Source organism: Aspergillus pseudodeflectus, assembly GCF_044049435.1.
Source record: "Aspergillus pseudodeflectus strain CBS 756.74 chromosome Unknown BJX68scaffold_5, whole genome shotgun sequence".
Taxonomy (NCBI): domain Eukaryota; kingdom Fungi; phylum Ascomycota; class Eurotiomycetes; order Eurotiales; family Aspergillaceae; genus Aspergillus; species Aspergillus pseudodeflectus.
Window position 1 is genome coordinate 632,664 of NW_027263781.1, and position 22,512 is coordinate 655,175.

Here is a 22,512-nt window from a genome sequence, read left to right on the forward strand (position 1 = left end):
CCTCACGCAGCGTCATCATGGATTTCCTTACAGTCCCACTACTCTCGGTCTTCGTGCTGCCTACCCTATCTGCGTACAGCTCAAGACTCAACCTTCTCTTCTTCTATATGTCATGGACGACCCTGGTGATGTCGCTTTCCGATTTGCGCATTGAAATGGTGGGCACCCTGATGGTTCGCCTAATATTCTGGATTATACCTTCCTGCATCTTCTTCCTCTTCGATAGCATTGCTCCGAACACAGCTGCCAATCTGAAGGAAGGAAGCGAAGCTGGTCTGCCGTCCGGCAGCAGAAGGCACAGAGCTTCGGCTTACATATTTCAAATTCCGGGAATATGTCTGGCAAACTTTGTGCTCTCAGTCCTGCTTCAACTCGGCTGGGAGAAGACTCTGAACTACCTCAGATTCCAACCTGCTGTGCAGGTTACAATAGCCGTCCCCATGCCCTGGGGTATTGCAAACCATCTATTCTGGGGGTTCTTACTTCGTGAGGTGAGCTCGGTACCCACCGGACTGCATGCACTCCTTACCAACTACTAACCCCAACCCCAGATTTTGAGCTATGGCGTGCACCGCTTCGTCCTCCACAGCAACCAGCCAGGCCTCGACTGGATCGCCAACTGGCACGACAACTGGTTCCATTCGCTTCGTGGCCCCCTCCCGCTAACAGCGCACTACGACCACCCGGTGCCCTACATCCTTCACAACTTCCTCCCCATGTACATCCCTGTGCACTACTTCCGATTCCACATGATCACCTATATCATCTACATGGTCATCATCTCCATCGAAGAGACATTCACATACTCGGGCTACAGCGTCCTTCCGATTTCGCTGCTCCAGGGCGCAGCTAGCCGTGTCGGTGGCCATCTTAGCAGTGACGGGCGGAAGTACTTTGGACGCATTGGGTTGGCTGATTTGGTTATGGGAACGGGCGAGTTCCTGGGGGGTTTGGTTGGGGGTGATAGTGGTGGGAATGACCATAGGAGGAGAAGGTAGTGTAGGCAGCTTTCGCCGCGTTCTACTTGTTTCGGCATTGCCCAGGATCGCTTAGGAGGGGAGTCTGGGGTCTGTCTGTTTATGTGGGGTAGTTCGCGGCGTCTAGATTGGATTCTTTTCTGAATTTTCGCTGTCGTTGTTGTGTTTTAAGATGTTGACGCTGGTCGTCATAGTCCTTTTCTTTGGGTTTGGTTTGTTATTTAGCGAGTTGGTTGCGTTTGGATATCATGTCGTTTGCGGGTTACGCCTCGGTAATGGGTATATAGATAGCAGTCTCGTTCGCGTTGAATCAGGTGTTGTGGATGTTTCGGTGTGCATTTGTGCAATATCCTGGGAAAAGCTACCTATACTACTAGTAGTAGATACCAGGATCAAGGGGATGACGAGACGGAGGGGAGGAAAAACTTAACAGACGCAACGAATGCACTAGAGCCCGATTCAAGATTCCTAAATTCGAGTAAAAGGTGTAGTGTAGTGTATCGTACTAATGTAGTCAAACTCCCGGCCATGATCCATCCCATCTTTTAGTAGTAGAGAAAAAGGAGACAACGTAACAGCTGGAAAAGGTATTCATGAATTTTTTTCTTTTCTTTCTCTGCTCACACGGCTTTTCATCATTAGACATCCACGCTCGGGGATAGAAGGGGAAAAAAGTAAAACCTGCTGGCTGGATCGTAAAAAAGAAAAAGAAAAAACACGAGAAGAAACCCAATGATGGACTCGGGGTATATCGCCTCGGAGGCCGGGACTCAGAAGAGTTTACATCACATATTTCCTTTTCTTCTCTCATCAGCTTTCCATGTTTTCTTTTCGCCCCTCTGTTCCCATGCGCTGCGATTCCCCCTCCAGCCCGCACACGTACGTGCGATAGCGAAAAAGGGAACCGCGAAGCTTGCAATATTTCTTTCTCTTCTCATCAAAAGCCGCCCGAGCAAATGAATTCCTCCACAAGAACTACCGAACCCGCGGCCGCCGCGTCGCACACATCTACCACTTCATTTCGTGGGGCTTGTCGCCGTTTCGGAGGCTGAAGGTGGAGGCAAGGTAGCTGCCGAGGAAGTTCTCCTTCTTGACGGAGGCCAGGATGGACTGGTCGACGGCCTTCTGGTCGCTGGCGCGAGCGCTGGCAACCTTCTTCTTCTGTTCGAGGATTGAACGTTAGTGATATATTCGGCTATCGGACTTTTGTTCGCCGAGTGCGGCTGTCCGTCCGTTCAATTTCCCATATCGGAACGTACCTCGGGCTTCTCTCCCTGCTGGAAGAAGGCCTCCTCGGTCTTCTTCTCGGCCTTCTTCTCCTTGGTGAAGTAGCCGGGGGCGGAGACCTTCTCGACGACGGAGCTGTCAACACCGCTGATGTCGATGCGGGTGCTGGTGGCAATGACGTAGCGGGCGTTCACCCGTCGGAGGGGGACACCGTTGATCTTGAAGGGGCCGGTAACGAGAAGAACACCCTGGTCGAGGTGCTTGAGGAGAACGACACGCTTGCCACGGAAGCGACCGGCGAGGAGGATCAGGATAGTACCGGGCTGGAGGCTCTCCCGGACCTTAGCGGGGCGGATAGCCTTGCGGACCTAGATTGTAGCAAGAGACCATGTTAGTGTCTGTTTCCATATCGCTGGTGCAGTATAATATATCCCATGTGCCATGAAAAGTGCGGAGGATGCGGTTTCGATATCAAGACTCGATGTTTGGTCGGGGAAATGGTCGCGACCCAACTGCTGTCGATTTGTTCGAAATTGACACTCGGCGTAACCATCGCAATTCTTTCCATTCGAAACCGCATCCCTGCCCTTTTGCTTTCCGACAATTGACTGCTGGTTGTGCACGGGGTGGTGGTGTACTGACTTTCCTGGGCTGCGACTCATCATCGACAGGGTACCATTTCTGGGCCTTCTGAGCCGGCACAACCCTCTGTCCCTTTCCGAACTGCTTTGTCTCCGACATGTTGACTGCTGGCGGAGAATGTGCTGTTGTCGACGGCGTTGGTGTGTTGGGATTAATGTGTGACGGACAAACTCGCTGGCCAAAGGCGGAGTCGATGAGGTTTGTGGGAAATGGAGCCCTATCAGTTAGCCGAAAGGCGCTAATGCCGATTAGGGGCCGCCAGATACGGGAGCGGTGGCGACATATGGTGCCTGAGAGTTGAGGCCACAAGGTACGGATGTCAGTAGCAACCACTGCCGCAACGGCCTTTGAGCTCCCCCAACTCCAAAACAGAAGACCTGGAGCTTCCGAGCTGACGTATCTTGTGTTTCTTAGACTTGCTTATACACTTGCAGCCATCTCACCTCTCACTCTGTCTCGGATTCTGTACTCAGGCAGCCTAGCAGACTCTTCTTCAACTTCAATCCTCCTTTTCTCCTTTTCCTCACCTTGCTGTCCTGGTCAAGATGTCGGGTGCGCCGATCATTACATTCAAGGCGGGTATCTGTGACCTCGAGGTGAGTTTGCCCAACTGTAGCATTTTTTTTTTCATGCGGGATATGATCTCTAACTGCTTCCGAACTGTAGACCACGCCCTCCGGCATCACTGCTAGACCTCAACAGACACCCGGCTACCTCTACCTATACTCCGAAGACGATGAGTTGATTCACTTCTGCTGGCGACCCCGGAACGCCCCTCTCTCAGAACCGGAGCTGGATCTGGTCATGGTTCCCTCCGACGGAACATTTACCCCATACCGCAAAGGAAAGCCTGAAGATGGGCGCATCTACGTCCTCAAATTCTCCTCTAGCTCCCAACGGTACCTCTTCTGGCTTCAATCCAAATCCCAACACGAGTCAGGCGACCCTGGATACTGGAGCGAGAGGGACCTGAAACTGGGATGGATCGTCAACCAGCTGCTGCAGGGTGAAGAGGTAGATGTAGAGAGCGAAGTTGCGAACTTTTCCCGCGGCCGAGGCCCTTCCAATGGCGATGATGACGAGACAATGGAGGATGTTGAAGGCGTGGACCATGACCCCAACCATAACCACGGAGGAAACAGCGGTGGAGCAGGGCCGGATGCCACAGGCGGAGATGTGAGAGAAGAGGGACAGGAGTCCAGGGAGGGTGGAGCCGATGGTGGAAGAGCGTAGGTACATATCTCGACGTTCTCATTTTGGGTATCACGGCTGCCGCTTGGTGTTGTACCCGGGAGTAGACATACCCTGTTCAATATGATTTTTGCCATCCACTCTGGTCAATGAATGTAAACTGACTCGGGCGTTTTCTGACAGGGCCCCCGCTGAGTCTTCTGCTATGGTACAGGACTTTCTGAGATCCTTGGGTGGTGGCCAGTCCCAGCAGGCCGAGCAGCCGTTCACTACACTACAAGACCTTCTCCCTCCGTCAACTACCCTACCTTATCTCGACACTCTGGATGCCGAAGGTGCCGACAATCTTTTGAGATTCCTACCCCAAGAGCTTCTCATTCTCGCACTTCAAATGGAAGACCCATCGGCCCCTCGCCCTCAAACCGCACAAGATGTCTTGACCGTTCTCAATATCCAGCAGAAGAAGAACATTCTTAGGAGGGTTCTACGCTCTCCTCAATTCACCCAAAGTCTCGCAAGCTTGACCGTGGCCATTCGAGACGGCGGTCTACCTAGCATCAGCGAAGCTCTGAAGATTCCAGTCGAAAATGGTGGATTCCTGCGCCGAGGCGGTGTTCCGCTTGGAGGTGGCGATGCAGTAAAGGCGTTTCTTGAAGGCGTTCGGAATCATGTCAAGGACTCGACTCAGGGGAACCGTATGGAGACCGACTAAATATCTGAAACTCGTCTCACAAGCGGTTCCACGTTGATATGCTTGTAGATAACTACCTATCCGTTCTGTTTCTAGATACCTGGAGTGTCAAGTGTACTTACCTCTGCTTTGTTTATTTTTAGACTCTGCGGGACCACACTAGGCAACACAGTTAGAGGGTAACTAAAAAGCAACGCCGTGTTTTCGTACCTGCTTGTAGGGCAGAGGCTTCGACCAGGTTCACATCAGTTCTTGAAGCACTTGCCAATAAAAGCGTAAATGAATATTGACCCGAAAGTCTAGATACGGAGAACTATAGAACGTGAGTAGAGTAAATCACGAGCAACCGTTAGTAGCTCGGCGCTTGGTACCGCCGGGAGTGAGTGAGAAAATCGGCCATACAGAACCACCATCCCGCCAACCAGCCCCGTTTTGGCCGCTCCTGGCGCAGGACTAGACGATCGCTGGAATCTGGAGAAGACACCTCAGCTGCAGCGCAAGATTAATAATTTCCAACGGTGTTTGCTCAGCTTTTCAGTCTTTTGTCTCTTCAACATCTACTCCTCTCACACCTCCGCTCGTTCTCCGTTGCGCGCAAGCTCAAGGCTCTCAGCTGCCTGCGACTGCCCGTGCTCTCCCCGATCGCTACGACTATTTACGCCTTATCGAATATCCCCTTGCACAACGCTCCCACCGTCGCAGCTTGCGATGTCTGCATTCGGTTAGTCAATCGATTCCGCCCACCATGGCTTCCAACGGCCATGACCGCGGGTCCAGCGACGAGAGCGATATCGCTAGTCACTCGATACCCTTACAAGACCTCTCCGGCCCCGAGGAACGATCGGGACGCGGGATAGGCAGAGTGGGAAGCCGGCTCTTCTCGGGACGCTCTTTGACAGAGAGAGGACGACCATACGAAAGATTAACGGAGGACTCGCCTGTTGAACGGGCAGGTGCAACAGCGCAACCGCGGCCTCCTGATGGCGCAAATCAATTCTCTGTTGACGACCCTGGGGCATTCGCTGCGGCGATGTCGTCGGTGGGACTCGGATTCCACAGTTCTCCGAGCACATCACATTTACGAGGTCATGGACGAAATGAATCGGAGTCCGACATGGATTTTGTTCGCATTGACGACTTTGATCCCAACGAGGCGGAGACATACCTCTCCCCCTCCGAGACGTTCCCCGACACAACTCCTTTGACGAGTATCCGACATGTACAACCTATTAGCGGCGCATCCGCCGCTCCCAGCGCAAGCGGTTCGCGAGATGACCGATCAAAATCACCCTCCGTCCGTTTCGACGAGAGCCATCTGGGCCCACGGCTTGGTGATGACTTGCACAATATGGAAAGTGGCCACAGCGGGCGACGACGCGGGGAGAGTGTGTCTAGAGACCGTTCCCTCTCCCCATCGGTTTCCGGGTCCGCGCTCCAGCGCGCAAGTTCCATGATGAAGTCCGTCTCCCAGCGTGTCGTGAACCTGAGTAATGAGCCGGAAATTGTGGAACAGTCGATTTTGAGAGAGGAATCGCACAAGAGCGCGCGCATGGAAGCCCCGCCGTCGCTTCCTTCGCTCCCGGACTATGCTTCGGATGCGCCCCCAGCAGCGCCGTTAGACGAACGAACTCCCAGAGAGAAATCAGCGGACAGGAAGGCATGGCGAGGGCTAGGCAATCCGTTGAAGGGAAAGGCTCTCGGGATCCTCGGACCAGACAATGCAATCCGGACGCGGCTGTGCGATATACTCGTCCACCCGTTTACGGAGCCCTTTATTCTCGTCGTCATTGTCATTCAGACCATCCTATTAACCATTGAATCCGCGCAGTCGGAATGGGAACAGCCACGGTCTACACGCTGGGGCACCACCTGGATGGACTTTTGTTACTTTGCCATTTTCATCATCTACACTGCTGAACTTATCGCCAAGATTATGGTCTCCGGGCTCTTCTTCAACCCAACTGAATACAGTACAATAGACAGGTCTAAAGGTCTAAAGAAGGCGCTCGCCGAGAAGGGAAAAAATCTCATCACACCGCAGCGGCAATTCTCTACAAAGGCCTCATCAACCCAACCAGAAATTCACCAAACGTCCATTTTACGGACATTCACGGGTGGATTAAACCAAATGGAGCAGCAGCTAGCGGACGATCCTCTACAGAAACGCCGGATACGACTTGCCCATCGAGCCTTTCTGCGGCACTCGTTCAATCGGTTGGACTTTGTTGCTGTGGTTTCGTATTGGGTGTCGTTTATGCTTGCCATTGTTGGCCTCGAGGCTCCACACCAGATATTTGTTTTCCGTATGCTCAGCTGTCTTCGTATCTTGCGTCTCCTGGCGCTCACCAGTGGCACATCGGTAGGTTCCCAAATGTCAGCCTGGTGTATGATGTTTGCTGATTCAAGTACAGGTTATCCTTCGGAGTCTGAAAAAAGCTGCTCCCTTACTCGTCCATGTTGCATTCCTGATCGGCTTCTTTTGGCTGTTATTCGCTATCGTCGGCATTCAAAGCTTCAAGTCAAGTTTCCGCAGGACCTGTGTCTGGGATGGGACGAGCTTCGGTGTGGACAACTTTACCTCGAATGACCCGTCTGGCACACTCCAATTCTGCGGTGGCTACCTTGATCAGAATTATGAACAACAGCCCTGGATAAAACGTGACGGTAACGTGAGCGACTCCAAGCCTAAGGGGTTCATCTGCCCCGTTGGATCCTATTGCGTTGAAGGAGACAATCCCTACAATAAGACTATGAGCTTCGACGACATCCTGCACTCGCTCGAGCTTGTATTTGTGATCATGAGTTCGAATACCTTTACAGACCTCCTTTACAACACGACTGACAGCGATTACCTCGTTGCTGCCCTATTCTTTGCTTGCGGCTTTGTCATTCTGAGCTTGTGGATGGTAAACTTGCTAGTGGCAGTCATCACCCACTCATTCCAGGTCATTCGTGAGGAAAGCAAACGAAGTGCCTTTGCTTCGCAAAACATTGAGGGTGACGAGGAGGAAGATGAATCCTCGCGCAAACTCAGCAATCTGAAGCGCTTCTACGACAAAACATACTGGTTTTGGATCGCCGTCATTGTATTCGACCTTGTGATGCAAGCCTTGAGGAGCTCAAGTATGGGCCCTGACAGGAGACAGCTAATTGATGTTTGCGAGACCATCGTGACATTTGTTCTACTCGCCGAGATCATACTGCGATTTGTCACTGACTGGCGCAAATTTCATCAACCCCGTCGCAACTGGGTCGATTTGGGGCTGGTGATCATTACCTGCATCATCCAGATACCTGCGATCAAGAACTCGGGACGGCCATATTCAGTTCTCACCCTTTTCCAGATTCTCCGCGTTTATCGTGTCGTTTTAGCGTTCTCCGTGACCAGAACTTTGATCACTCTCGTTTTCCGCAACGCCGTCGGTCTAATCAACTTGATTATCTTCGTGTTTCTAATTACATTTCTTGCATCTATTTTCGCGACTCAGCTTTTCCGCAGCCAGATACCCCGGGAGGATGACGATGGCGGCCTCATCGATATCACCTTTGCTGACATTTACAACTCTTTTCTTGGCATGTACCAGATTCTTTCCAGCGAGAACTGGACCGGCGTTCTCTACAACGTAACATCGTACACTTACGACTTCAACACTGCATGGATCTCTGCAACTTTCGTCGTTTTGTGGTTTGTCCTCGCTAATTTCATCATCCTGAATATGTTCATTGCTGTCATCCAGGAAAGTTTCGACGTTTCGGAAGATGAAAAGCGACTTCACCAGGTCCGAGCGTTCCTGGAGCAGAAGCAAGTCAATGGCGCGTCACAGGGCAATCTATCTTTATCCAAGATATTGAAGATTGGGCGGCGCACATCTCGTTTTAAGGACCCACTTGATCACGGGCCGGCAGCACTAGATATGCTTCTGAAGGATGCTGTTGTCCGCGAGTTTCTGGACGAAGAAATGCCATCAGAGAATCAACGGCGCGAGGATGGCCCGCTAGAACGGAGTGCGACGACTGGGGAAGGACTTGTGCAGCCTGGAGCGATCTCACGCGCATGGACTACCGTCACAACATCAGTCATGCGGCGAGAGCCGAATCCCTTCTACTCGAAACTGAAGATTTCTGGAGCATACGAGGAGCTAGGGCCTCAAGGGATGGCCAAAGAGGTCGTCACGGCCGCCGAGCAAAGAAAGCGTGCCCAACGAGAATACCTAATACGCCATCCGAACTATAACAAGTCTTTGTTCCTGTTCAAGCCAGATGACCGCATCCGAAGGCTCTGCCAGTGCATTGTTGGTCCAGGGCGCGGGCATCAACGTGTAGAGGGTGTGGACCCCTTCAAGCCCGTCTGGTACACCTTTTCCGCCTTTGTCTATGCTGCTATCGTGGCCATGGTTATTCTTGCCTGTATAACCACGCCGATTTATCAGAGCGAGAACTTTCAAACGAACAGGGACTGGTTCACGTACACCGATTTGGGCTTTGCAATTCTTTTCACTATTGAAGCTATTATCAAAGTGATTGCTGATGGATTTTTCTGGACGCCTAATGCTTACTTTCGTGGCTCCTGGGGCTTCATTGACGGCATTGTGTTGGTCACTCTTTGGGTCAATGTGCTAAGCACTTTGACTTCGGACAGGGGCGTCTCGAGGGCTATTGGTGCGTTCAAAGCTCTGAGGGCGCTGAGACTGCTCAATTTCAGTGACAGTGCAAAGAATACGTTCCATTCCGTTATCATCGTTGGAGGATGGAAAGTTATTGCCGTAAGTACCTAGACTAAACTACTATCATACTTACTAACTCCTCAGGCTGCCTTGGTCTCGATGAGTTTCCTGATTCCATTCGCCATCTACGGTGTTAATCTATTCGCTGGACAACTGGTCGAATGCAATGATGACAATTTCGAAGGAGCATTGAGCGCGTGCGTTGGCGAGTTCATGAGCTCACCGTATGACTGGGAAGTTCTTGCGCCTCGAGTGGCTTCCAACCCTTTCTACGACTTTGACAATTTTGGCAACTCGCTCTTCATCCTCTTCCAGATTGTCTCACAAGAAGGGTGGACAGACGTCCAGGCAAAGGCAATGGCTATTACAGGGGTAGGGCAACAGCCAGAGTCCTTTGCAGCACCGGAGAACGGGTTGTTTTTCATCGTGTTCAATTTGCTCGGTGCTGTCTTCGTCCTAACCCTGTTCGTGTCTGTGTTCATGCGTAACTACACTGAGCAGACTGGAGTTGCCTTCTTGACCGCTGAGCAGCGATCCTGGCTCGAATTGAGGAAGCTCCTCAGACAAGTCTCGCCCTCCAAGCGTCGGTCCACCGAGAAAACCACCAGTTGGAAGCAGTGGTGTTACCGAGTAGCCTACAAGAAACATGGTCGCTGGGCGAGAACTGTTACAACAATTCTTGTGCTTCATCTCGTGTTGCTGATTATCGAATTCTATCCCGAAAATGCGACATGGGACTTGATTCGAGACGCCATCTTCTTCGCGTTCAATTTCTTCTATGCGGGCAATGTCATTCTGCGCCTATTTGGACTGGGCTGGCAGCGCTTTAGAAGGAGCTCTTGGGATCTCTACGCGTTGTTTGTTGTGCCGGGCACTATCGTCACCTCGATTCTCAACTTTACATCATCAGGGACTCAGGCGATTGTTGTGCTGAGCAAGCTCTTCCTTGTCGCAATAACCTTGCTTCTCATTCCTAGGAACAACCAGCTCGATCAACTGTTCAAGACGGCCGCGGCTAGTCTGACTTCCATTGGAAACCTGCTGGCAACCTGGTTTGTTCTATTCCTCGTGTATGCAATCGCGATGAACCAAGCTTTTGGCCTGACAAAGTTCGGTGCCAACGAGAATGGGAACATCAACTTCAGAGATATTCCCAGAGCTTTGATTTTGCTCTTCCGACTCAGCTGCGGTGAGGGATGGAATGAGCTCATGGAAGATTTTGCGGGAATGGAACCCCCGTTTTGTACTGATGGCGATATCTCAAACTTTGCGAACGACTGCGGAAGTAAGGGCTGGGCTCGAGCGCTCTTCATATCATGGAACATTATCAGCATGTACATCTTCGTCTCGCTGTTCGTCTCTTTGATTTTCGAGAGTTTCTCCTACGTCTACCAAAGGAGCAGTGGACTTTATGTCATTAGCCGTGAGGAGATTCGCCGCTTCAAGCAAGCCTGGGCCGAGTTCGACCCGGAGGGCACTGGCTATATCTCCAAAGAACACTTTCCACGGCTACTCAGGGTATGTTTGATATCTACTTCAAGCCAAGCAAAACTAACGATGACAGGAACTCACCGGCGTTTTTGAAGTGCGCATCTACCAGGGCGAATTCATGGTCCCACGTATCCTCGACGAATGTAGGGTCGACAAGCGCGACTCACTTCTTGCTCACCGACGAGTGGTTGAGGGTGTCGATCTTGACAAGCTCGCGAGGATCATCCGGAAGATACCACTCAACACCGTAAGGGAACGCCGTAAGCGACTTAACGAGTTCTATGAAGAAATCCTGGTGTCTGCAGACCCCGTGCTGGGTATCTCATTCCATTCTTGCCTAATGATCCTCGCACACTACAATGTCATCAGCGACAGCAAGAGCTTGAAGCTTGAAGAATTTTTACGGCGTCGCGCAAAGCTGCAGCGTGTTGAGGAGGCCGTTCGCCGCAACACAGTCATCGGCTTCTTCAAAACTCTCACCGCAGCCCGGGAGTTCCGCCGAAAGATCGACCAGAAACGCTCCGCCCGTATGACCTTCGTCCCACAATTCAACGTTCCCGAAATCTACGTCGACGATGAACCCCAGCAAGACCAGTCCGAAGACCACCCAAACACGGGACAAGACGGAACAAGCCCGGCCCAAGAATGGTCCATGCTCTCACCAAGCCGGTCAGAAGCTGGTCCCTCCCAGCTTCCCCGCCTCGACACAAGCGTTGCCGGTCGACCAAACCCAGAAGAGCGCTCCCCGTCCGAATGGTCGAATATCAGCATCTCCCTATCGCCCAACAGGGATCGGGCCAACACAACCGGCTCCTATGACCCCGGGCCGGAACGACCCACCTTCGAACCGCCGCGGTCGGCAGACCACTCGCGCAACAACAGCGCGATGAGCGTGAACGACGTGATGGCTTCGCTCGGTGACTCCGCCTGGGGCGAGAGTATCCGCCGCAGTTTCACGCAGCGGCGACGATCGAGGGACGAGACATGATGCGACGCGTCACAAATGAAACAAGCCACGAGATCTCATCTCGAATGCCGACTCGTGCTTATGAACATGACCCTCCACAACTAACCAACTATTATACGGCTCTCTCTATCCTTTTCCCTTTCCTTTTTCTCATGTTCATATTGTAAGATATGTGTGCGACAATTTCTTGGCTAATTGGGGTCACGCGACGCAATCACAAGACTTAAGACTATTCATTCCATGTTTTTCTTTCCTTTAGATCTTGTTGATGCTTATGTTGATGTTGATGTTTCATGCTGCGCGGGTATTTGACTGTTTGGCTTTGGGATGCATAGCAATGGCGTGCTGGAGTAGATTATCTAGACAAAGTACATATTAACTTTATCGTTATTGTCCTACTTGTATAGTTCTTCGGATGGTAGGTGATTTGGGATTTTGCCTCTGTGGCCAGTCCGATATTACGCCACTTTGCTCAAGGACTGTAAGTCTAGTGGCTATAGCCTTCTTTCATTCCCTGGGCTTCTCCTCAGCTTTGACCCTTCAACTCTCTTCACAAAAATTACGGAAGGCTTACTCGCCTCTAGTAGTCAGACGACTCGAGATCAAGACTGATTGGCTTGTTCACACTCATCTCCTATTTTGAAAATTTTGGCTCCAAAAGTCTGGGCATAGTCACAGAGCGTAGGAATCCCCTTGGTTTCCGGGCAGGTTATTCGATAGGTAGTAGAAGTCAGTAGAATGATTTGGGCACGAATATACTTCCTCGCTGCTAAAAACAATAGAGGAATCGAATCAAGGATTGGCTGTGTCTTGTGGTGTGATGGTTCCTTGTCTCGCCGCGATGACCGAATGCGGCAGCCACATCAGCCCGTCTTCGTCGCCTCAAATTCCATCCCAACTCTCCATCACCCCATCTCTCCCTTTTGATTGCTGTTTTCATTTAAATCCTCGAGTGCGCATCTCTCATAATTGGCTTCTACTGTCTCGACCTCATGGAAAACCTCCGCCTCTCTCCTCTTTCCCCCCTGGTTCCGGACTACTTTCTACTAGACCGCGCGTGCCTTGCCGACACTGAACCTCTCATGGACACTTAACCCATGCCTTCCGGCTCCTTGTCGTGACCAGGGTGCTCTTAAATACCGAAGATTTCTCCTCCTCTCCCCTTCGCAGGAACGGCCATTCTGGCATATTCATTCGCTGCGTTGGCCCTCCGAAGCGTCCGAGTTCAATTTAACCATCCTTGACGAATCTGAGACTGCGCCTTGTTTCAACCCCACTCGGCCTTATACTCCGAGTTTCAGTTTCGTCATCTTACTTGCCCTGCATTTAACGGGCTTTGGTCCTGACCTATTTTCTGTGCCTTGGCCTCTGGAATCTGTTATCTTCTCCAGACGTCGCGCTATCTGATTCCTATCAGTGTTGGGCACTCGATTCAGGGTTCATGCGGGGAAGCCGCTCGAGGAAGATATATATCACATTTCGACCTCTCTGCAGAAATTAAATCCAACCCAACCGCCACCCAGAAAAACAAATCTCTGTTTCGCATTTTCCCCGCCAGAGGAAGACCAAGATGCGCCCAAATCAATCCTCAACGCCTAGTCTCCCTCTTCTGCACACCTCATTCCAACCCCGCCATAACACCACAATTACAGACAGCGAGCATGACAACGAAAATGCTCGCCCATACAGCACGTTTACGAGCGACTACCTTTCAACGGCACCAGCAAGCCCACTAAGCTCCGCCTCCACTCTCACTCTTCCATCTTCTCCAACATCACCATCGACATCGCCTTCTATCTTCCAATTCCAGCACATACGCACTCCGCGTCCTATGCATGACAGCACCAAAACTGCGCTCTCCAACACGCACACTCAAGCTCACCACAGTCACCATGCCCATTCTTCTGGCGGGATCCAGATCCCCCTCCGCCGCCGCCCCTCAAACATCGACACAATTCTCCGCCAAGAACGAACCCGGTGCGACGTCGATGTAGTCGAACGACAAGGGTTGAGTCTCCTGGAACCTCGCCCCGTCGATCTAGAGCCAATTAGCGGGGCCAGCATGGGGTTCGGAATCGATACCCGGATCCAGCAGCTGCACATGCAACCTGTGGCACACGCCCGGATCCCGACGATGACTTCTGATGAGACTTCCGGCTTCCGCGAGAATCGGCTGTCCTCTGGCTCCGCAGATTGTACCAGTATTCGTTCGAGGCGTCTTTCGCAGCCGCGGTTTGTGCTCGGTGGGATTTTTGAGGTTATGGAGGGGAGGGGGTGATTTTCGTCTCAATTTTCTTCTCATAATCTTCTTTTGCTACCTGTTGAGGCACGTCAAGTATTAAATATTTTATTTTTCTTGGGATTTTGGGTTGTTGATGCTTGGACCCACCAAGCGGTGTTAGCATTGGGTTTCTAGGCAGGAGTTAGGGCGCGATTTGGACTGGGTTGAACTAGGGTATTTTCTTCAACTTGGAGTCTTGAGTTACTATGATTCTATTACCTGATCTGCTAGGGAAAGTATTTTACCATATACTCTTATGTGAAGATGAATAAAAAGTGCTCCTGTTTTTAGCTCCTTGTTTCAAGCCGTGATATAAGAGCTTGGTGGCCTTAGTAAAAAAAGTTACTAGCTTTAGTTGTTTAGGGTACCTCTATCTCTGTAAAAGCAGGCAATAGTAACAATGCCCATGTGCACTATGCCGTTTAAAAAAGTGGTACTCTAAGTATTATAGGGTTCCTAGTAGTGGGGGGCTAAAAACTCCACTAGGGTACAGCCTGAAATACTCAAGTCAAGCCCAAACAAGTACTGCACTCTCAACTGGCCTGAACTTTTAGAATTTTACAGGTCAAAATTCTTTGAAAGACCTAATTTTACTGTAAATGGCTTTAGCAAAAAAGGCAAGAGTTGGATTATACTCGTACATCTGAAACGTAAGGCATTGGGTAGTATGTAGTATGTCCTGCTCTCTTAGTAGGAGTAGACCTAGGTTGTTCATTCATTCAAGCTTATCATAGTGTGGTGGGTATGTGTATGAGGAGACATGCCCAAGCGAAGAAGAACGAGGGAAAGGGAAAAGGGAAGAAGAAAGTGAAAGGCATGGGTATCGTTCGCTCCGCTGGTAGAAAGATTGCAATATTCGCAAGATAGGTGCAGATGCAGACGCAGGTATATCATATGGAGATGAACAACAGGAACATGGAGTAAAGAAAAGCAGGGCGGAGTGAGGTTGGAGGTATACCTGGAGTCCAGCTCGAGCCTGGCTGCCTACAACCGACAACGTCAAGGAAGCATAGAACGGAGCGAGGTGCAGGGAAAGAGAAAGTGCATGGAAACATCAAAAGAAACAAAACTCAGAAGACCAGCATAAGAAACGGCCATAGGCCTAGTCCAACTCCTCACCAATGCAATGCCACGAAACGCATGGAACACCAGGTGCCTAGTGAGCACTCCTATGCAACCCACAAATAAGATGACCCTTCTACGAGACGACCTTGACTCCTCCCATGAAACGCCACAGAAAGTTAAAAGCCGACCCGCTCCAACGCAACAGTGAGAAAATAGTCAACGTAACAAAAGAACGAGACAGACAGGCTAGAACCTCTCCCTCCTCTTCTTCTTATTCGCCCAGAGTTGCCCGCGACAATTCGGCTCGCCACAGAGACACGGGACGGCCCCAGGTGCCACTTTATCAACCCGCTCCATGTGCGGGTTATAATCAAAGGTCAATTCCACACCGGGTTTGATGTCCTTTACGGCGAAGAAGGCGAGGTCGTAGAGCCTTTCGTCACCGTGGTTGCGGGAGACTGTGAACATTTTGCAGTTCGGGTTGCAGGAGTGGTTGATGAAGCGGGTCGCGGCGCCAAAGTTGCAGCCATCGACGACATAGATTGTGTCGTCGTTGATGAAGAAGTCGAGGCTGAAGAGGTATGAGGGGGCGTTACGTGCTGCTGCGGCCTTTTCTCGCTGGTCGGCGTGTGTGGTTGTTATGACTTCGCCGAGGTAAAGGTCAATGAATTGACCTGCTCGAATAAAATCTGGGGAGCGAAGACCTGGTCTTGTTAGGGTTTGGCTTCCCCTTTTGAGGAGGAGAGAAACGTACCGAAACCACGTGTGCCCGTGAAGAAGATCTCAAGCTTCACTTTACGCCCTTGGGTTATTACCCGATTCCAACAACGTTCATTGCACCCGCAAAGCGCATTGCATTCATAAATCATAGATGTCCTTTGCATGAACTCCGGCGAAAGACCCCAGAACCGCGAATCCTCCCTTGAAGTCTTATATGGGATAATACGCTCATTCGAGTTCTCTTCCTGCGTCAGACAACTGCAACGAGCCGGGTCGCAGACTTCTTCGCATGAGCAGCCAGCGAGGAACTCCTGCCCAATTGGCGCCACGCCATTTCGGAGCTTGTATTTGTTTACAAACTCAAAACTCGATGTGCTCTGCGCAAGACGCTCCTCATCTCCCGGAGCCACAGTCACGGGGGGGCCCCTAATAGTAGCGAGTTTGCGCCTTAGACTTTCGCAGAGTGTCTGTATCACAGGTTTTCTTTCAGTTTCTGTAAGGAAGGGGCCCGGGTTCCCGATTCTGAATGGGTATGTTTCGCGCTTGACGCTTCTGGCAGCTGGGTAAGTGCCTCTTGCTGCACGTTTTTCAAGTGCATCAGTTGGGTAAAACTTTTGAGACAGCGCAATGAGTTCACCGTCATGGATGTACTCAGCAGTATCAATTTCTCGTTTCAGCTGTGCTGAAGGAGATGGGACGACAACACTGAAATCGGTTCCGCTACCAGACTTGGGGGCTGGGCTTGGCGTGTACGGTTCTGATCTCCTCTTGACCTTAAATGTCGCCTGTATATTGTTGATGTTCCCATTGTTAGGCTGGAGAACAGACGCATAGGCATTTAAGGGAGATGCTGGTGAATCCGAGTCCCTGTCCGATTTTCTCTTTAAGGGAATTGTCGAGGAGAATTCGCGGTGAGCGAGGTTAGCAGAGAATAAACGAGGTGGTTTTGTCTAAGAAGTGTCAGTATATCAGGTTCATTCTGGCGTTGCTAAAACAAGTATAACAAAGTGCGCTATGGAGGCAGCGAGGTAAGACATTCAGTCGTGGCTCAAATAAGGCTCGGACCAAAGGAAATTGGGGGGTGAAAATAAAAGGAGATAAAATAGAGTATGAAGATGTCATGAACCAGGTAAATAAACCTGGGTAAGTGAAGAGCCAATGGATGGGCGGGGATCTGGATAGACCCAAAAACAAAGAAACACAAATCCAACTTCACTTGAACAGCTTAGACTTACCATGATCTGGTCCTCAGACTCTGAATCTTGTGTGAGATCAATGAGCATCCTTGATTGTGTCATGAGTAATATATCAAAGCAACAGATCAATGATTTCTAGCCAAATAGAGGCCGTATAGAGCCCGCTTCGAAGATGGTCAAGGTCACATTCTAGGGGAAAGAACAAAAGAGGAATCCAAATATCCAACTGGGTGCTTTTCTGCCAGAGAGCTTGTGTTATCTGAAAGGGGCTTGACTGTTTTGGGAAGGCGGAGTGCTATGGCTTAGTCAGTTTTATATATCTAGTTAATTTAGTAAATAGATCATCACTATTTCTCAGTTTTTCCAGGAATCTATTTGCATTTGATCTCAGCGGCGAAATAATCAAGAAAAAGATAAAAAAAAAAAGGCATAAACATTTCATCGCATATTCTATATCAATTGAGCAAATCAAAGGTCGCCGCTGGTAGTGACTTCACTTCAAATTGTCAAGTGAAGCTGAATTGGCAATGGGACAATGGGACTCGTCAAGTACATAGGGGCGCGCCCTGCAGGGCCTGCTGGGCCTGCAAGACCTGCTCGCGCGGTGTTGGTTGCGCCCATAATTCGCGCCCAAAGCCAAAAGTTTCCGGCCTGAACCCCAGCAATACAGGCCGCCAAACCCACTTTCCAATCATGGGACCAAACTATGGTATCTTTATGGACCACAGCCTGCTGATTCTGATATTACAATTTCTATCTTTATATCTGCTCTGACTGTTGCAAAAAGTATGCTTGAAGTTTGCTGGAGAAGGAATGCCAAGCCAAGATTTGATTACTAAGCACTGACTACGCAGCTCACCGCCTTCGCGTTTGGCTGGCGTTGCCCCACAATGCACATAGATGTCAGAGAACGCGGGCATTGTCAGCCAATGAATCCGTTGTGCCGCAGCCTAGCGCCGTGACAACTACGGAAGAACAATGCGCCGAGACCGATCATAGTCGAGCTATGATGCTAGGCCGGATTAGAGCTACGGGCATAGACAGGCTATGCGCGGCATAGACCGGTCTATGATGAGAGCATAGCTTGGTCTACGTTCAGCATAGACGAGCTAAGATAGAACTTAGTATTTAAGGACACTCGTTATTGCATGTAATTAGTTCTAGCTATTGTCTGTTACTTTCGGAATCAAAGCTACCCTACCTTTCGGAAAACCCAGTTTACCTTCTTAGTTCGTTAAGAAGCAGTTCTTCTCTTTCGATATCAGAATACCTTAAGCCCTTCCAGGCCTTAAGCAGGATCGGTTGGACTTATCTGACAATAGAATACTCAAACAAGAAAGTAGAGAGACTACAGGTCATCTAGCTAAAAATCAAAATCCCATCTATAAGCTACACATGAAGAATAAAGCAACGAGGCAAGCTAGCTAGAGGCCAAATTATCGGGGTGAAATTGAGGAGGTATGGAAGCATGGCAGACTGATCACATGACGAAGATTGACCATTCGTAATCGATGCTCGCTTCCCAGAAAAGTCTTAAGTACAAGCACTCTTGCAAATGCGCCAGCATAGTGTTAACATCGCCTACACAGGTACAAATCGCTCGAAGCAATAAAATAAAATAAAAGAAATGCATGAGAAATAATGTGTCACGTCATGTATAGTCATGAACCAAATTTGGCCTGCCGTTAAATGGAAATGTCACGTCACGTCAATGATGAAGATGGCGAAGGGTACTAAAGTCGTAGAGCATCCAGGATCTTCTTCGCCATTTCACGATACTGCCACATACCTCCAGACACCTTCTTAAACTGTATACCATGAAGGGAGAAAAGCGGCACTTTGACGATGAGAATTTCGAACCGGAGCACCAGGTTTTCGCCAGTGTCACTCTGAACTCGTGTCGTCGTCTCTCCCACGACACGCTCGCCAACGGCTACGTTGGTATCACGGGCTTCCAAATATTCGTCCGATGCTTCTGAATTGGTGACAAAGCTGCGATCAGGAGCTCGTTGTCGACGGCGCTGTGCGTTTCGGACCTCTTCACGGCCATCGTCGTGGTTTAATAGGCCTCCGAAGCTTATGCGGCGACGGTGACCAGAAACCTGGCCCTGCCGTTCAGGGCTTGGAGGTCCATTATCGACGACCTTTTCTAGGTCTATGCTAGGAGCATGGCGACAGCTAAAGCCCCCCTTGATTTCCTCATACTCAACAGCCAGCTGCTTCAAAACCCGGATGATATCGGCTCGGATAAAGGTGAGTGGTTTGCTACTGGTAGTAGAAACGCTAAACAGGCCTTTGAGGTAGACTGGTTTGGACAAGTCTTCTTCGTTTGCGCTTTCCAGAGCAGCCCCTGGGCCAGAGGCCTCGTTATCAGTCTCTTCAGGGACGTTGGCTTCCCTCGCGGCATCCCGCCGTGCCCGACGGGCTTGTATACTTTCGCGACGAGCATGCCCAAGAGACATGGTCCGACTGGCGTGCGTACGAGTCAGCACCTTCTGCTCACGTCCGGGTGTTGAAGCCTCCTTTGGTACAGGCGTTGAGTGCTCTGAGCCACTTGTTTGCGGTGGCTGGCTCGAGGCATCAGGATCCGCTCGGCGAGTCCGTCGCGATCGGGGTTCGGCAGAGCTGACGCTTGTTGATCTTTCAAGGAACTTGTTGGATCGCGAGGCCGGCTCTGCAGATCCGGGAGTTTTGAGGAGGTCCTGATGCTGGGGCTGGCTGCCCGCGGACGGAATCGTGGTCGGAGAAGGTTCCGCACGGCGGCTGCGACGCATGCTAAATCCTCTCGAGAGAGGAGAAGCGGAATCGGGGGGTGGCTGCACATTCAGAGCGGGCGCATGAGGGCTTGTGAGTCTTGACCGTTCGCGGTCCCCGCTTCGGTCCTTTGTTCTCCGGGTGCTAAAGCGTCTCAAAAGACCGGCAGCAGTACTCTCCTTCTTAGCGGGAGTCTCGGGTTGCGATGCAGCGGGGCTGTGGGACGCTTGTCCGTGCTGCGGTGCAAGATTGACATTTTTCATGCCTTCTGTAATCTCGTCGTCCCCATGTGTTCGCGCACGCGGACGAGACCGCCGTCCAGTGTCCTTCTCACCTGGCACATGATACTGGTTGGTATGCGCGGCCTCAGGGGCGGGAAGATCTGGAACTTGGAGCAACACATCACCGGAAGCTTGTGAAATGCCGAGGGCCCCGGGATTGGCCTCCGCTTTCTCCCTATCCAGCTTCTCTTTGACGAGGTAATACACAGATAATAGAGGGCTGTAAGCGTTCAAGGGATCATTTCCTAGCTGAACAGCTTCTGCTGAGGGGGCCGAGAGAGTATCCTTGCTGGCGGAGTTTCGTCGCTTGTAAAAATCAAAAACTCCGCGCTTTTTATCGGTTTGCGCAGGAGGTGGCTGCTCACGAGCGTTGAGTGCAACAGCATGTTGATAGTCTTCGGAATCAATAATCTTGGTAAGTTGCGCCGTAATGTAGTCGGGTGGTCCAAAATCGAATCCTGTCATCTTCTCAATCACCTCTGGATCTAAGGGAAGTTGTAACGGCTCGCGGGCCGGGAGGTGGTTGTCCGGCGCCCCACTGAAGCCTTTGTTCATCCACGGATGGTTCATAATCTCGGCCAGGGTCGCGCGTTGCTTCGGATCGGTTACCAACATGCGTGAGATGATATGGCGGCATTCTATACAATAGGTTAATCATGCTATCGATAGACGACACGAGAAAGGATAACTCACCAGTTGTAAGCCCGGGAGGGTAATCGAATGATCCCTGCTTAATCTTTGCGTGAAGTTTCGGCATGCTCTGGTCATCAAACGGGACCTTGCCGCAAACCAAAACGTAGAGAACAATCCCGAAACTCCAGACATCCACCTCTGGCCCAGTGTACTGCCTAGCCTGGAGTAGCTCAGGAGCCGCAAAGTAAAGACTACCACAGAATGTCTTTAAGAGACTCCGAGGAGAGAAAAGGTTGCTAAGACCAAAGTCGATGATCTTGATGTCGCCGGTTTTGCTGATTAGAATATTTTCGATCTTCAAGTCTCGATGCACGATGCTATTGCGGTGACAGTAGTCTAACGCGCTGGCAATTTGGCGTGCGAATTTCCTCGCTTGCTTTTCTTTTAGCTTACCGTGAGAGATGATGTAGTCCAGCATTTGTCCACCATTGACGAGCTCGAAAAGCATGTACCAGTGGTAATGGGTCCGTACAACATCACGCATGCCGCATATATAGGGATGATTCACCAGGCTAACAATGGCGGCTTCGCGCGCAGTCCGAATCTCCTTTGAGCGATCCGCCCTTTCGGCCTCGCGAGCACTGCGATGCTCTTCAGTCGACTGTCTGGGCACGATTTTGATAGCGACCTACACAGAATAGTTAGTAATATGCGTAGGTATGATGCCGGAGTTGCTTACCTGTTCCCCCGTCTCCAGATGCTTCCCTACTTTGACCTTACCCATACTGCCCGCACCCAACGTTTTACCCAATGACCATTGGCCAGTTGGGGTAGTGATCATCGTACGCCGTTTCGACTGAGCGGAATTTCCGGGGTGTAAATGGTGTCCCGAGGTCGATTGGGAATGACCGGCACCCCCATCGGCTGCCACAGGCCCTGCGCTGGCCATGTCTGCACTATCGCGATGATGGCTTCTAACCGAGAGGTTTCTTTGTGGTTTATGTGAGGAAGACTCGGAACGATAAGAAGTTGATGGGCGTTCCTGGGAGCGTTCCCTCGAGGATTCCCGACGGGAGGAGTGTTGCTGGGCGCCTTTGGCGGATTCGAAATCCCGACGAGCTATGTTATCAAATACGGCGTTGTTGGTGGGCGGTCGGCGGTCATAAGATTGAGACTTTGAATACGAATGGCGATGATGAGAGGAGCTATTTTGTATCGGAGACGGCTGCGATGCCGTCGCGGGCCTCACAGCGACGCTTCTAGTCCGGTGAGGGACGTCGGACGATGCAGTGCCATAGGAAGGTGGCCGGGAAGAGGTGGAGTGGCTGCGAGCGACAGCAGGAGAAGCAGCGGTGGACATTACGATGGAAAAGAAGTTCAATGAAAGGAATTCGAGCTCAGCAACAATTCAAACCTGAGTCGCTCAAGTCGAACGGCGTCGCTGATGACTGCGGGAGGGTTGGGTGATGAAAGCCCAAGGACGAGGATGGGAAGGCCGGTCGGGGGAGCGAGTGGGGGAGAGGTGCGTTTGCTGACGAGAGCCCAAAGGAAGGTGATCGTCGCCGGACAAAGCCGTTCACAGCGACTCCATGTGCGAGGGTAAATCTGGAGAAGGCGGGAGGGATGGCGAATTGAGGGGGGTAAAGGAAGGGCAGGTTGAAGGTCAAGGAGT

The 22,512-nt window shown here is 51.0% G+C and overlaps 7 protein-coding genes across 7 annotated transcripts; 4 read left to right on the top strand and 3 right to left on the bottom strand.

The window, feature by feature from the left end:
• Positions 1-17: 17 nt before the first annotated feature.
• Positions 18-998, top strand: BJX68DRAFT_262818 (sterol desaturase family protein; the record flags this gene model as incomplete). Its single annotated transcript, XM_071044540.1, has 2 exons — positions 18-491; positions 552-998. 2 exons carry the CDS (start codon positions 18-20, stop codon positions 996-998), a joined length of 921 nt encoding a protein of 306 aa, XP_070903450.1.
• A 455-nt stretch (positions 999-1,453) lies between these two features.
• Positions 1,454-3,046, bottom strand: BJX68DRAFT_163789 (60S ribosomal protein eL6). The gene is made up of 4 exons (XM_071036917.1): positions 2,847-3,046; positions 2,237-2,572; positions 1,891-2,138; positions 1,454-1,829 (listed from the first exon to the last, which is right to left on the bottom strand). The coding sequence occupies exons 1-3, from the start codon at positions 2,943-2,945 to the stop codon at positions 1,986-1,988; spliced, it is 588 nt and encodes a 195-aa protein (XP_070903451.1). The 5' UTR covers positions 2,946-3,046; the 3' UTR covers positions 1,454-1,829; positions 1,891-1,985.
• A 345-nt stretch (positions 3,047-3,391) lies between these two features.
• On the top strand, positions 3,392-4,749 carry BJX68DRAFT_262820 (uncharacterized protein; the record flags this gene model as incomplete). Its single annotated transcript, XM_071044541.1, has 3 exons — positions 3,392-3,442; positions 3,513-4,075; positions 4,221-4,749. 3 exons carry the CDS (start codon positions 3,392-3,394, stop codon positions 4,747-4,749), a joined length of 1,143 nt encoding a protein of 380 aa, XP_070903452.1.
• Positions 4,750-4,994: 245 nt separating this feature from the next.
• On the top strand, positions 4,995-12,128 carry cch1 (calcium channel protein CCH1). Its single transcript, XM_071036918.1, has 4 exons — positions 4,995-7,087; positions 7,140-9,491; positions 9,537-10,970; positions 11,017-12,128. Exons 1-4 carry the CDS (start codon positions 5,474-5,476, stop codon positions 11,929-11,931), a joined length of 6,315 nt encoding a protein of 2,104 aa, XP_070903453.1. The 5' UTR covers positions 4,995-5,473; the 3' UTR covers positions 11,932-12,128.
• A 1,105-nt stretch (positions 12,129-13,233) lies between these two features.
• On the top strand, positions 13,234-14,482 carry BJX68DRAFT_163897 (uncharacterized protein). Its single transcript, XM_071036919.1, has one exon. The coding sequence runs from the start codon at positions 13,481-13,483 to the stop codon at positions 14,186-14,188; it is 708 nt and encodes a 235-aa protein (XP_070903454.1). The 5' UTR covers positions 13,234-13,480; the 3' UTR covers positions 14,189-14,482.
• Positions 14,483-15,374: 892 nt separating this feature from the next.
• Positions 15,375-17,372, bottom strand: clrD (histone-lysine N-methyltransferase Clr4). The gene is made up of 3 exons (XM_071036920.1): positions 17,212-17,372; positions 16,011-16,926; positions 15,375-15,960 (listed from the first exon to the last, which is right to left on the bottom strand). The coding sequence occupies exons 1-3, from the start codon at positions 17,272-17,274 to the stop codon at positions 15,503-15,505; spliced, it is 1,437 nt and encodes a 478-aa protein (XP_070903455.1). The 5' UTR covers positions 17,275-17,372; the 3' UTR covers positions 15,375-15,502.
• Positions 17,373-18,720: 1,348 nt separating this feature from the next.
• On the bottom strand, positions 18,721-22,314 carry kin1 (putative serine/threonine protein kinase Kin1). Its single transcript, XM_071036921.1, has 3 exons — positions 21,580-22,314; positions 20,901-21,528; positions 18,721-20,845 (listed from the first exon to the last, which is right to left on the bottom strand). Exons 1-3 carry the CDS (start codon positions 22,198-22,200, stop codon positions 18,906-18,908), a joined length of 3,189 nt encoding a protein of 1,062 aa, XP_070903456.1. The 5' UTR covers positions 22,201-22,314; the 3' UTR covers positions 18,721-18,905.
• Between the last annotated feature and the right edge of the window lie 198 nt (positions 22,315-22,512).